The sequence below is a fragment of the Bison bison genome, unplaced genomic scaffold (genome assembly GCF_000754665.1).
Source record: "Bison bison bison isolate TAMUID 2011002044 unplaced genomic scaffold, Bison_UMD1.0 scf7180017864093, whole genome shotgun sequence".
Taxonomy (NCBI): Eukaryota; Metazoa; Chordata; class Mammalia; order Artiodactyla; family Bovidae; genus Bison; species Bison bison.
In genome coordinates, this window is record NW_011494665.1 from 2710636 (window position 1) to 2724043 (window position 13408).

At 41.2% G+C, this 13408-nt stretch overlaps 1 protein-coding gene across 1 annotated transcript in view; it reads right to left on the bottom strand.

The window, feature by feature from the left end:
• Positions 1-11808: 11808 nt before the first annotated feature.
• The window catches only part of HAX1 (HCLS1 associated protein X-1), a 2640-nt gene continuing 1040 nt past the window's right edge, over positions 11809-13408 (bottom strand). Inside the window, 5 exon segments of the mRNA XM_010838351.1 lie at positions 11809-12072; positions 12216-12306; positions 12436-12542; positions 12664-12715; positions 13135-13322. Coding sequence (XP_010836653.1) covers positions 11987-12072; positions 12216-12306; positions 12436-12542; positions 12664-12715; positions 13135-13322 — 524 coding nt within the window. The 3' untranslated portion in view covers positions 11809-11986.

The following is a 13408-nucleotide window of genomic DNA, read 5'->3' on the forward strand; positions in this document are numbered from 1 at the left end:
GATGACACCACCCTTATGGCAGAAAGTGAAGAGGAACTCAAAAGCCTCTTGATGAAAGTGAAAGAGGAGAGTGAAAAAGTTGGCTTAAAGCTCAACATTCAGAAAACTAAGATCATGGCATCTGGTCCCATCACTTCATGGGAAATAGATGGGGAAACAGTGGAAATAGTGTCAGACTTTATTTTTTTGGGCTCGAAAATCACTGCAGATGGTGATTGCAGCCATGAAATTAAAAGACGCTTACTCCTTGGAAGGAAAGTTATGACCAACCTAGATAGCATATTCAAAAGCAGAGACATTACTTTGCCAACCAAGGTCTGTCTAGTCAAGGCTATGGTTTTTCCAGTGGTCATGTATGAATGTGAGAGTTGGACTGTGAAGAAAGCTGAGCACCAAAGAATTGATGCTTTTGAACTGTGGTGTTGGAGAAGACTCTTGAGAGTCCCTTGGACTGCAAGGAGATCCAACCAGTCCATTCTAAAGTAGATCAGTCCTGGGTGTTCTTTGGAAGGAATGATGCTAAAGCTGAAACTCCAGTACTTTGGCCACCTCATGCAAAGAGTTGACTCATTGGAAAAGACTCTGATACTGGGAGGGATTGGGGGCAGGAGGAGAAGGGGATGACAGAGGACGAGATGGCTGGATGGCATCACCGACTCGATGGACTTGGGTTTGGGTGAACTCCGGGAGTGGTGATGGACAGGGAGGCCTGGCATGCTGCAATTCATGGGGTCACAAAGAGTCAGACACGACTGAGCGACTGAACTGAACTGAAACTTGTTCAGACATGAGTTGGCGTGGTATGTGGGTAAAAGCCAAAAATTGACTGTTGCTGCATTGCAACCCATCAGGAGTGGCCCTAAAAGATAGTGGTGAGGAGAGATCCTTCCAAGGGACAGAGATTTAGACAGTACATCTGATCATCCACTTTTTGTGGAACGAGAAGGTGAGAATATACATAGTCACAACTAGCCTGGTAGTCTGGTCAGGGGCTTGAAAAGACAAAGAATGAAAGATTAGGGACAAGAAGGCCTGAGGATGAGATGTGGATGGACATATAGGCGTAGTCTTGAAGTGTAAAGGTCTTTCTAACACACGTTAACACCCACCAAGAAAGCATCCATTGGGACGTCCCTGGCAGTCCAGTGGTTAAGACTCTTGCTTCCTCTGGAGGAGGGGGCGCCTGTTTGATGTCTGGTTGGGGAACGAAGATCCCACAGCCTCACTGCTCAACCCGAAAAGGGAAAAAGAGAAAGAAAGCATTCATCACAGACGAGACACTAAACAACCAAGAAGGCAGGAAGACTTAGCCACTGTCCATCATCAAGCACCCAGTTCTGTGTGATGGATACACTGAGTAGAGTGGCTGGGGGTAGCACAGAGGTTATCCATGGGCCCAGCAGCATGAGCTCCGACTCACCAAGACTCAGTTAGCTACTGCTGCTGCCAACATGCAATGACCAGTAAAAATACAAACACTTACAGGACTTCCTGGTAGTCCAGTGGTTAAGACTGCAAGCTGCCAGTACAGGGGGCCTGGATTCGATCCCTGGTCAGGGAGCTAGGTCCCCCATGCCCCAGCTAAGAATTTGCACACCGCAACTAAAACTTGGTGCAGCCAAATAAATAAATATATATATATATATAATATATGTATATATAAAATACTAGCAGTGAGCCCCTAACATGCTGCAGTCTCTTGAGGAGAAGAAGTAGATAATTAGGGATAAGTTGGGGACACTAGATTTCCCATCACTTTTGACTGGAATTGACACATATTCTGAGTATAGGCTTGCTTTTCCTGCCCATAGGGTCTTGCTAATACCACTCTATAAGGACTTATAGAGTACTTGATCTATTGATATGGAATCCACATTATAGAATTTTAGACAAAGGGATCCACATTACAGTAAAGGGGATGTGGCAGTGGGAACATGACCCAAAGATCCATTGATCTTACACTGCCCCACCCAGAGGCCACCAGTCTGATAGATCAGTTTGCTGACCTCTTAAAGACACAGCTTCAAGATGAAATCCCAAAAGGATGAGGTACCATCCTCCAGAATATAATATATACCCTAAATCAGTGGCAACTGTATGATTCTGTATCCCCAGTAGGAAGATTACATGGATCTGGGAATTGATTGCATGGATGTAGGATAGAAATCAAGTAGCCTCCACTTATCCTCACTCACAATGAAACGTGGGGAATTTGATTTTGAGGTCCAGAAGTCCTGAAAACCAGAGATGTAATGCTTCCTCCAGGGGTCACAGTAAGAATCCCCTTATAACTTTGGGGTCTTGGTAGCAAGAGACCAGCAGGCAAGAAAAGAAGTCCTCATACTGGCTGGAGTAATTGACTATGATGAAGGATGAACGACTGCAGCTACATGAGGGAGCCAGGAAGAAAATGCTGGCATTCAGGTCATCCACCCTTGCTGTTCCTATGCTCAGTTTTAACAGTAAATAGAAAAACATAGCAGCCACAGCCTGGGAAGGGCATGGTAACCAAGGGCACTCTCAGGTGAAGGCCGGGGTCATCCCACTATCCAGCTGCCTAGACCAGCAGAGGCGCTCACCAAAGATAAGGAAAATCTAGAGTTAGTGGTGCAGAAGAGGGGATAATAAGAATCCATTAGAGCCTCAAAACCAATTGCAGTAGTTAAGGCTGTAGACTTTTCCACTAAACATTCTCTTAAATTTCCTCCAAGAAATAAAACCAATCAGAGTCCTATAGAAACTTTCCCCTTAACTGGGTAAACTAACCATAAGTATGGGTCCAAGCAGTGGTAGTGGTAAATGGTAGTAGACACCACAGTGCTTCACCCAGATCCTTGCTTTAAGATCGTGAGCCTATGTCCCAGCAGCTGGGAAGATCCATTGCTGACGGCTCTCAGCTGCCTCCCAACTAGAAATTAGCTCAGACACATTGAGCTGTCTCACTCTATCCCAGAAGGTTTCCTGAAGTCAACAATGGGCTGATTCAGGGATACAAAGTCCAGGCCCCTTTGCCTTTTCAGTTCAGTTCAGTTCAGTCGCTCAGTTGTGTCCGACTCTTTGCGACTGAATGAACCGCAGCACGGCAGGCCTCCCTGTTAATCACCAACTCCCAGAGTTTACTCAAACTCATGTCCATTGAGTCGGTGATGCCATCCAACCATCTCGTCCTCTGTCGTCCCCTTCTCCTCTCACCTTCAATCTTTCCCATCATCAGGGTCTTTTCAAATGAGTCAGTTCTTCGCATCAGGTGGCCAAAGTATTGGAGTTTCAGCTTCAGCATCAGTCCTTCCAATGAATATTCAGGACTGATTTCCTTTAGGATGAACTGGTTGGATCTCCTTGCAGTCCAAGGGACTCTCAAGAGTCTTCTCCAACACCACAGTTCAAAAACATCAATTCTTCAGCACTGAGCTTTCATTATAGCTCAACTCTCACATCCATACATGACTACTGGAAAAACCATAGCTTTGACTAGTCGGACCTTTGTTGGCAAAGTACTGTCTCTGCTTTTTAATATGCTGTCTAGGTTGGTTATAACTTTTCTTCCAAGGAGCAAGTGTCTTTTAATTTCATGGCTGCAGTCACCATCTGTAGTGATTTTGGAGCCCAGGAAAATATAGTCTCTCTCTGTTTCCATTGTTTCCCCACCTATTTGCTATGAAGTGATGGGACCAGATGCCATGATCCTGGTTTTCTGAATGTTGAGTTTTAAACCAACTTTTTCACTCTCCTATTTCATTTTCATCAAGAGGCTCTTTAGTTCCTCTTCACTTTCTGCCATAAGGGTGGTGATCATCTGCATATCTGAGGTTATTAATATTTCTTCCAGCAATCTTGTGTCCAGTTTGTGCTTCATCCAGTCCACCATTTCTCATGATGTACTCTGTATATAAGTTAAATAAGCAGGGTGCCAATATACAGCCTTGATGTACTCCTTTCCCAATTGGAACCAGTCTGTTGTTCTATGTTCAGTTCTAACTGTTGCTTCTGGACCTGCATATAGATTTCTCAGGAGGCAGATCAGGTGGTCTGGTATCCCCATCTCTTTCAGAATATTCCACAGTTTGTTGTGATCCACACAGTCAAAGGCTTTGGCGTAGTCAATAAAGCAGAAATATGTTTTTCTGGAACTCTCTTGCTTTTTCAATGATCCAGCAGATGTTGGCAGTTTGATCTCTCATTCCTCTGCCTTTTCTAAATCCAGCTTGAACAACTGGAAGTTCATGGTTCACGTACTATTGAAGCCTGGCTTGGAGAATTTCGAGCATTATTTTCTAGCGTGTGAGGTGAATGCAATTGTGAGGTAGTTTGAGCATTCTTTGGCATTGCCTTTCTTTGGGATTGGAATGAAAACTGACCAGTCCTGTGGCCACTGCTGAGCTTTCCAAATTTGCTGGCATATTGAGTGCAGCACTTTCACAGCATCATCTTTTAGGATTTGAAGTAGCTCAACTGGAATTTCATCACCTCCACTAGCTTTGTTCATAGTGATGCTTCCTAAGGCCCACTTGACTTCACATTCCAGGATGTCTGGCTCTAGGTGAGTGATCACACCATCATGATTGTCTGGGTTGTGAAGATCTTTTTTGTACAGTTCTTCTGTGTGTTCTTGCCACCTATTCTTAATATCTGCTTCTGTTATGTCCATACCACTTCTGTCCTTTATTGAGCCCATCTTTGCAGGAAATGTTCCTGTGGTATCTCTAATTTTCTTGAAGAGATCTCTAGTCTTTTTCATTCTGTTGTTTTCCTCTATTTCTTTGCACTGATCACTGAGGAAGGCTTTCTTATCTCTCCTTGCTATTCTTTGGAACTCTGCATTCAAATGGGTGTATCTTTCCTTTGCCTTTTAATTTGGGACAATTCAGAAGAATTATCTCCATTCCAGTTACTTTTTAGTCACTCGGTCATGTCTGACTCTTTGGGATCCTATGGACTGTAGACAGCCAGGCTCCTCTCTGTCCATGGGATTCTCCAGGCAAGAGTACTGAAGTGAGTAGCCATTTCCTTCTCCAGGGGATCTTCCCGACCCAGGGATCAAACCCATGTCTCCTGTGTCTCCTGAATTGGCAGGTGGGTTCTTTTACCACTGAGCCATCCAGAACTCCCTGTAAAATGCTAGGATCAGTTGAGGATTCAATGGCAACCACACTGTGTCAGCCACTCCCTTTGTGGAATCTTCATTTCTTCACTTTCCTACAGGTATTTCTCTCAAGAGCACTCCTAAACAAACCTTCTGCATTAAAGTGTCCATATAAGAGTCTGTTTCTAGGGGGACCCAATCTAAGACATATAGTTCTCCCAGCCCTACACACTGCCTCCTATGGGCCACCCTCCTTGAGCCTTTCAGGCTGAAGAATATTAAAACTCATCAAAACCTCCCCGCTCTCTCTCTCTCTTCTATCATTTTAAAGAAGAAAGGTAAGTTTTATTTTTGTAATTTCTCCTCCAAAAGTGGGTGATTTGAAGAAGCCTATAGAAAATGATCTGAAAGGGATGTAGCAGTCAGTTCCCTATGACTTTTTAAAACTAACTCACCTAGTCTCCCTTCCAAAACAGGACCCCATATTAAGGAGAAACTGTTGGGACTTCCCTGGTGGTCCAGTGGTGAAGACTCCACACTCCCACTTCAGGGTGCATGGCTTTGAACACTGGTTGGGGAACTGAGATGCCAATAGCTGTGTGGGAAGGCCAAAAAAAAAAAAAAAAGAATAAGCAAACAAAAAATGAGAAACAGCTGTGCTTGTTAATTTACATGTTAAAACATTGCATTAAATTTATTGTATATAAATAAATTTGTATACAAATAAATTGTATTTGATTTATAGGTACTTTTGGGGTCGCTAGGAGTCGGACACGACTGAGCAACTTCACTTTCACTTTTCACTTTCATGCACTGGAGAAGGCAATGGCAACCCACTCCAGTGTTCTTGCCTGGAGAATCCCAGGGACGGGGGAGCCTGGTGGGCTGCCGTCTATGGGGTCGCACAGAGTTGGACACGACTAAAGTGACTTAGCTTAGCTTAGCTTGGGCAGAATTGCTATCTTAATATTGTTTGTGTTCCAAGGAGGCTGCCCAGGTGGCGCTAGTGGTAAAGAACCTGCGTACCAATGTGGGAGATACAAGAGGCATGAGTTCAATCCCTGGGTTGGGAAGATCCCTTGAAGGAGGGCATGGTAACCCACTCCAGGGCTCTTGCCTGGAAAATCCCCATGGACAGAAGAGCCTAGTAGGCTACAGTCCATGGGGTGAGACAGAGTCAGACACGACTAAAGCGACATAGCACACACTGTGGGTGTGGTATTGCTCTCCTTTCATTTAGATTTTATCTCAGCAATTTTTGCAGTTTTCAATGGTAAGCTTTTGCACTTATTCTTCCAAAATTATTCTTAAATATTTTACTATTAGTTATGCTCTTGTGAATGACTTACTGTCATTTTCAAATTGTTGCCAATATATAGAAATACATTTTTTTGGTATATTGATCTTATATCCTGAAACCTTGTGATACTCATTTATTGTTGTTATTATTCAGTCGCCAAGTCATGTCTGACTCTCCGCGACCCCATGGACTGCAGCACACCAGGCTTCCCTGTCCCTCACCATCTCCCAGAGTTTGCCCAAGTTCATGTCCATTGAATAGGCGGTGCCATTTATTACTATTAGTAATTTTTCTGTTGTTTATTCCTTAGGATTCTTTTTCTACATATAAAATCATGGTATCTTTAAATATAGTTTTACTTCCTTCTTTCCATTGCAACTCTTTCATTTCATTTTCTGGCCCTATTATCCTAGCTGGAACATCTAGTATGATGTTCAATAGTAGTAAGAGCACATAGCCTGGCTTTGTTCCTAATGTTAGTGAGAAAGCATCAGTCTTTTCTATTAAATATCTTTTTATAGCTATCTCTCTTTTAGACTTCTTTCATGTCTAAACATGACTATTATATTGCCATATTTAATTCATAGTTTAACTGGATATACAATTCTAGATTGGAAACAATTTTCCTTCAGTATTTTATCTTGTCTTTTAAGTCCAGTATTGCTGTTAAAGTTTGAGAATATTGTGATTTCTCATCCTCTGATTTTTTTCTCTGTCTGAAATTATTTGGATTCTCCTTCAACTCTAGTGTTCTGAAATTTCCTATGATGTGCCTTGGAGTGGGTTTATTTTCATCCTTGGTATCTAGCATGTGGTGAGTCTTTTCATGTTAGAAAGTAATATCCTTTCCTTCTGGGATATTTTCTCAAGTTACTGATAAGTTATACCATTCTAGTTTGCTTTTTTCCTCCTATTTTCTATCTCTGTTATTTGGTCTACTGTCTTGGAGATTTCAACTTTATCATCAAAATCTTTTGTTAATAGTTTTTCATTTCTGTCATTTTTTTTTAACTCCTCAAATTTCCTCTTATTTTGTTTATTCCTCTTTTGTAGCTTCTTGTTCTGGTTTATGGGTATATCATCTCCTATTTCCAATATAGTAAAGTTTTGTGTGCTTGCTAAATTTTTATCTTTCTGCATAGTCTCTGTTTCTTCCAAGTTGCTTCTTCTGTTTGTGATTCTACATCCTTCATCTTAAAAGCTGCCCACAGATGTCTGGTAGCCTCTAGCTCCATTTGTGTTTACAGTGGTACTCTAAAAAGCTGATTAGAAAAATCAATTGCGTTCTTATACACTAGAAAAGTTAGGGGAAAAAAAGTGAGAGGACATAGTCTACCAAATACAACTATAGTACTTAAAACTGTGATACAGGCACAAAGATAGGCAAACAGATTAATAGAAAAGACTGGAAATTGTAACATTTGTACATATGTTTGTATATATTTTCCAAAGGTAAAAAAAAATGAAGTTGGTCCCCCGATTCATACCATATAGGGAGATAAATTCTGAGTGGATTTTATTTTATTTTTTAAAGAATATTTATTTATTTTGCTGTGCTGGGTCTTAGTTGTGGCACTGGGATCCTTAGTTGCAACATGCAGACTCTTGGTTGCAGCATGTGGGATCGAGTTCCCTGACCAAGAATCGAACCCAGGCCCCCTGCCTTGGGAGCTTGGGGTCTTAGGCACTGGACCACCAGGGAAGTCCTGATTTTAATCTTAAAAAAGATAAAAACTTAAAAAAACTTAAAGCAAAAATACCGATCTTTCTCAACTTACCACGGGGTTTTGTCTCTATAAACTCATCATAAGTTGAACATGCCTTTGATATATTTAACCTAGTGAAAATCACAGCTTAACCTAGCCTACGTTATACATGCTCAGAACACTACAGTTGGCCACAGTCATCTAACACAAAGCCTATTTTATAATAAAATGTTGACTATCTCATGTTATTGGATACCATGCTGAAAGTGACAAACAGCACCATTGTTGACCCCTGTGATGCCATCGCTACCTAGCATCATGAGAGTGTACTATACCACATATCACTAGCCTGGAAAAGACCCAAACTCAAAATGTGAAGTATGGTTTCTACTGAACACATGTCACTTTTGCACCACCATGAAACTGAAAATTTGTAAGTCAAATCATCATAATTTGGGGACTGTCTCTTGTGTTTTGAGATATGTGTTCTTGTGATATGTATGCCTTTAGAAAAACCTCTTTAGGGAATTCCCTGGCAGTTCGGTGGTTAGGACCCCATCTTCTCACTACTGGGGGGCCTGGGTTCAATTCCTGGTCAGGGAACTAAGATTCCACAAGCTGTGCCCCCCCAAATCCCTTTATCATTTTATTGGGGTTTCCAGAAGGAACAGAGGTAGATTTATAAGCTCTGCCATTCTAAACCATAATGCTAAAAAGTTTTTTAATGAGAAAAATATCCAGTAATTTTTAAAAGTTGAAGTATAGTTGACTTATATTAGTTTCAGGTATACAGAAAAGTAATTCTTTTTGCAGATTATATTCCATTATAGGTTATTATAAGATAATGGGTATAATTCCCTGTACTATACAGTAAAAATCTTCGTTACTTTATCTGTTTTATTCAAAGTAGTTTGTATCTGTTAATCCCTTACTCCTAATTTGTCCTCCTTCCATCCCTCTGCCCTTTGATAACTATAAGTTTGTTTTCTAAGTCTGTGAGTCTGTCTCTCTCTTTTATGTACATTCTTTTGTGTTATTTTTTAAATTCCACATATAAATGTTATATAGTATTTGTCTTTCACTGACTTATTTCACTAAACATAATATTCCCTAGGTACATACACATTGCTGTAAATAGCAGTATTAATATTTTACTTTTTAAAGGCTAATATTCCATTCCATATATATATATATATATACACCATTTTAAAACTATCAAATGTCACTTATTAAATTCAAAATGATGTCATCAAAAGATTTGTACAGATTTTTTTACTTCCTTGCAGAAATCACATATTGCAAAAAATTTTTTATTGAAGTATATTTATTTACAATGTTGTGTTAGTTCTAGGTATACAGCAAAATGGTTCAGTTATGTATGTATAATCTTCTTCAGATTCTTTTCCCTTATAGGTTTTTACAAAATAAAGTATGGTTCCCTGTGCTAAACAGTAGGTGCTTGGTTATCTACTTTTTATACAGTATTGTATGTATGTTAATCTCAAACTCCTAATTTATCCCTCCCCCACATCCCCACTTTGGTAATCATAGGTGATTTCTATGTCTGTGGGTTTATTTTTGTTTTGTATATAAATTCATTTGTATCTTTTTTTTAGATTTCAAACATAAGCAATATCATATGGTATTTGTCTTCTTCTGTCTGGCTTACTTCACTTAGTATGATAATCACTACAACCATCCATGTTGCTGCAAATGACATTATTTCATTCTTTTTTATGCCCAAGTAATATTCCACTGTATATGAGAATCCCATGGACAAAGGATCCTGGAGGGCTACAGTACATAGCATTACAGAGTGGGTCACAACTGAAGCGACCTAGCATATGCATATATATAAATACACACACACATCATTTTAGTCCAAGCGTCAGTGGACATTTAGGTTGCCTCCATGTATTAGTTATTGTAAATGCTTCTGCTATAAACATTGGCATGCACGTACCTTTTCAAACTACTGTTCTGATTCTTTCCTGATATATACCCAGAAATGGAATTGCTGAATCATATGGTAGCTCTATTTTCAGTTTAAGGAATTTCCATATTGTTTTCCATAGTGGGTTCATCAATTTACATCCCCATCAACAGTGTGAGTTCCCTTTTTCCCATATCCTCGCAGTTCAGTTCACTCGCTCAGTCACGTCCGACTCTTTGCGACCCCATGAACTGCAGCACACCAGGCATCCCTGTCCATCACCAACTCCCAGAGTTCACCCAAACCCACGTCCATTGTGTTGGTGATGCCATCCAACTATCTCATCCTCTGTCATCCCCTTCCCCTCTGGCCCTCAATCTTTCCCAGCATCAGAGTCTTTTCCAATGAGTCAGCTCTTCGCATGAGGTGGCCAAAGTATTGGAGTTTCAGCTTCAACATCAGTGCTTCCAATGAACACCCAGGACTGATCTCTTTTAGGATGGACTGGTTGGATCTCCTTGCAGTCCAAGGGACTCTCAAGAGTCTTCTCCAACACCATCCTCTCAAACACTTGTTATTTGTAGACTTCTTGATGAGTCATTCAGACAGATGTGAAGTGATACCTCATTGTGATTTTGATTTTCATTTCTATAATCATTAGCTAGAGTCTAACAATGTCCGACTCTTTGTGACCCCACGGGCTATAGTCCATGGAATTCTCCAGGCCAGAATACTGGAGTTGGTAGCCTATCTCTTCTGCAGCAGATCTTCCTGACTGAGGAATTAAAGTGGGGTCTCCCACATTGCAGGCGGATTCTTTACCAGCTGAGCTACCAGGGAAGCCCCTAATAATTAGCTATGTTAAGCATTTTTTCATGTGTCTGTTAGCCATCCACATGTCCTCTTTGGAAAAATATCTGTTCGTGTCTTCTGTCCATTTTTGATGGGATTTTATTTTATTTTTTTGGCAGGAGGATGGGGCACACAGTATGTGGAATCTTAGTTCCCCAACTAGGGATCAAACCAATGCCCCATGCATCGGGAGCATGAAATCTTAACCACTGGACCACCAGGGAAGTCCTGACTCGATTTTTTTATATTGAGTTCTACGAGCTCTTCATATATTTTAGTTACTAACCTCTTGTCAGTCATATCACCTGCAAGTATTTTCTCCCATTCCATAGATTGTCTTCTTGTTCTATCTATTGGTTTCTTTTGCTCTGCAAAAGCTTTTAAGTTTAATTAGGCTCCATTTATTTTTGCTTTTTTTTTTGCCTTGGGAGACTAATCCAAGAAAATATTGCTACAATTTATGTCACAGAATGTTTTACCTATATTCTCTTCTAGAAGCCTTATGGCTCCATGTCTTACATTTACATCTTTTTATTTTTCTATCTGGTGTAATGTTCTGATCTACTTGTTTTGTGTGCAGCTGTCCAGCTTTCCCAGTACCACTTGTTAAAATGACTAATAATGCTTTGCCAGTTATATTTTCTCTGAATTATCCAATCATATTAATTTCACACAAAGGGAAGCAGTTTTTCCCCTACACTTACATACATAGTTTTTTTAAAACTGATGCATCCGCATGTGGAAATTTCCCTGGAGATAACACTACTCATCTATTCATAAGGAAAATCATTTCCTAAAGGTAACTGGTCCTTACTTATCAAAATCAGTTTTGCAAGTAAAGCAAAGAGATAATTTTTTGTGGGCCAAGTTAATTGGGGAAGCCCTGGATAGTGTGAGAAAGTGGAATAGCCATGACAAAACGAAGACCAAAGAATTAGCATAAATAAAGGTTTTATTGGTCAGTTTGGGTGACTGACAAACTGACAGACCTTCAGTTCACTGTTCCACACACCCAAGGTCCTGAGGTGGCAGGAAGACAACTAAGCCCATTAATACCGAGAAAGGGTGGGAGGTGGAAAGAATCTAAAGGCCTCTGAGATTAATTAACAAGGCTACCGGGACCGGAACCAACGTCCTAGGAACAAATCCAGGATGGAAGAGGAATCATCCAAGGATGGAGGTGTTGGTGATTCTGGATCTAAGGGAACAAGTGATACAGGCTAAATGAAAGAGATTGGAAAGGGGCAAAGGAGGGCAGTAATGTTAAAGGGTAGGAGAGAAACGGTTCCCTTTCCCATGGAATTAAGAGATGGATCCCTTTGGTTTATATTCTTCACTTACCATCTCTAGGACTGCTGCCTGCCTCTTGATGGGTTACCGTGGTCTCTTTCCGGCCCTCACTGTCCACCACAGTCCGGCGCTCCTCTACAGTCTACAAGGAGAAGTCCCCCCACCATATCCCTAACATCACTAAAGGTGAGTTCACTGGTTTCTTTACATAGTCCCCCTTTCCAGAACATTCTCTGGTCACAGCTGCCTTTACCCGACTCTCCCAACTCACCCCATCTGGCTTAGTGATCTTGGTCACAGAGACACTCTTGAAATAGGATTTGGGTTGGGGCTGCAGAACTGGGCCAAGACCCTCCTGAGAAACCTGGGAATCAAGATCTAGAAGGGCACAGAAAGGAAACAAGAAAGAGTCCAAAGCGAAGAAGGGGACAAACGTGGCGACAGAAATTTCAGCGAGGGAGACCAAAGGCTAGTAAATGTCGTCTCCCTCCAGACTCACCATTGTCTTCTCTGGCTCTAGAGTGGGGGGTCACAGGCCACGTATCATCAAACTGTAGAAGAAGCCAAAGTAGGTCAAATGACACCTTTCAATCTGAAATCTGAAGGGCCCCAGAACCCAAACTATTTCCAAGTTCCAAAACCACTTTTTTTCAGGAGAAATGATCCCAGCAGAATGGCTTTCTTTACTCACTCCTCCTCCTTCCTACCTGATTCATGTATTTCTCTACCAAAAAGCATTCCTGAACTGACACTTTTCTGTCCTCCTTCAACATTTCTGCTTTCTCCAAGCATCGTCTACAGTAATTTTTAACAAAAAGCAGAACTCCCATTTCCTACCAAAGAAAATCCTACACAAAGCTTAATATACAAAACAGACAAATACAACCCAAGTCTGTTAGATTCCAGCAAGGTTTCCAGTCCTTAAAGTCAGTCTCTCCACAGCTCCCACTTCAGGCCCAGATGTACTCACCCTATGAAAAGGTCTCTGGGGGCCCCAGTCTGGTGCTGGTTTGGAGGATTCAGATCTTGCATCACTTTCCAAGCCCCCACCAAAGATCTTGGGCTGGTGACTATCTGGATACTTAAGCATTGAGTCCCGAAGCGTCTGTCCTTCCTGCCGTCTCTCACCAGGTGTCTCTGACTCAGGACCTGGAAGTTCTGCAGAAAGGTGGCCGGTGGATGCTGGGAGTGGGAAAGGACTTGGGCTCTTTTAAATCTCCTTGAAATCATCAGCTTTCTCACAC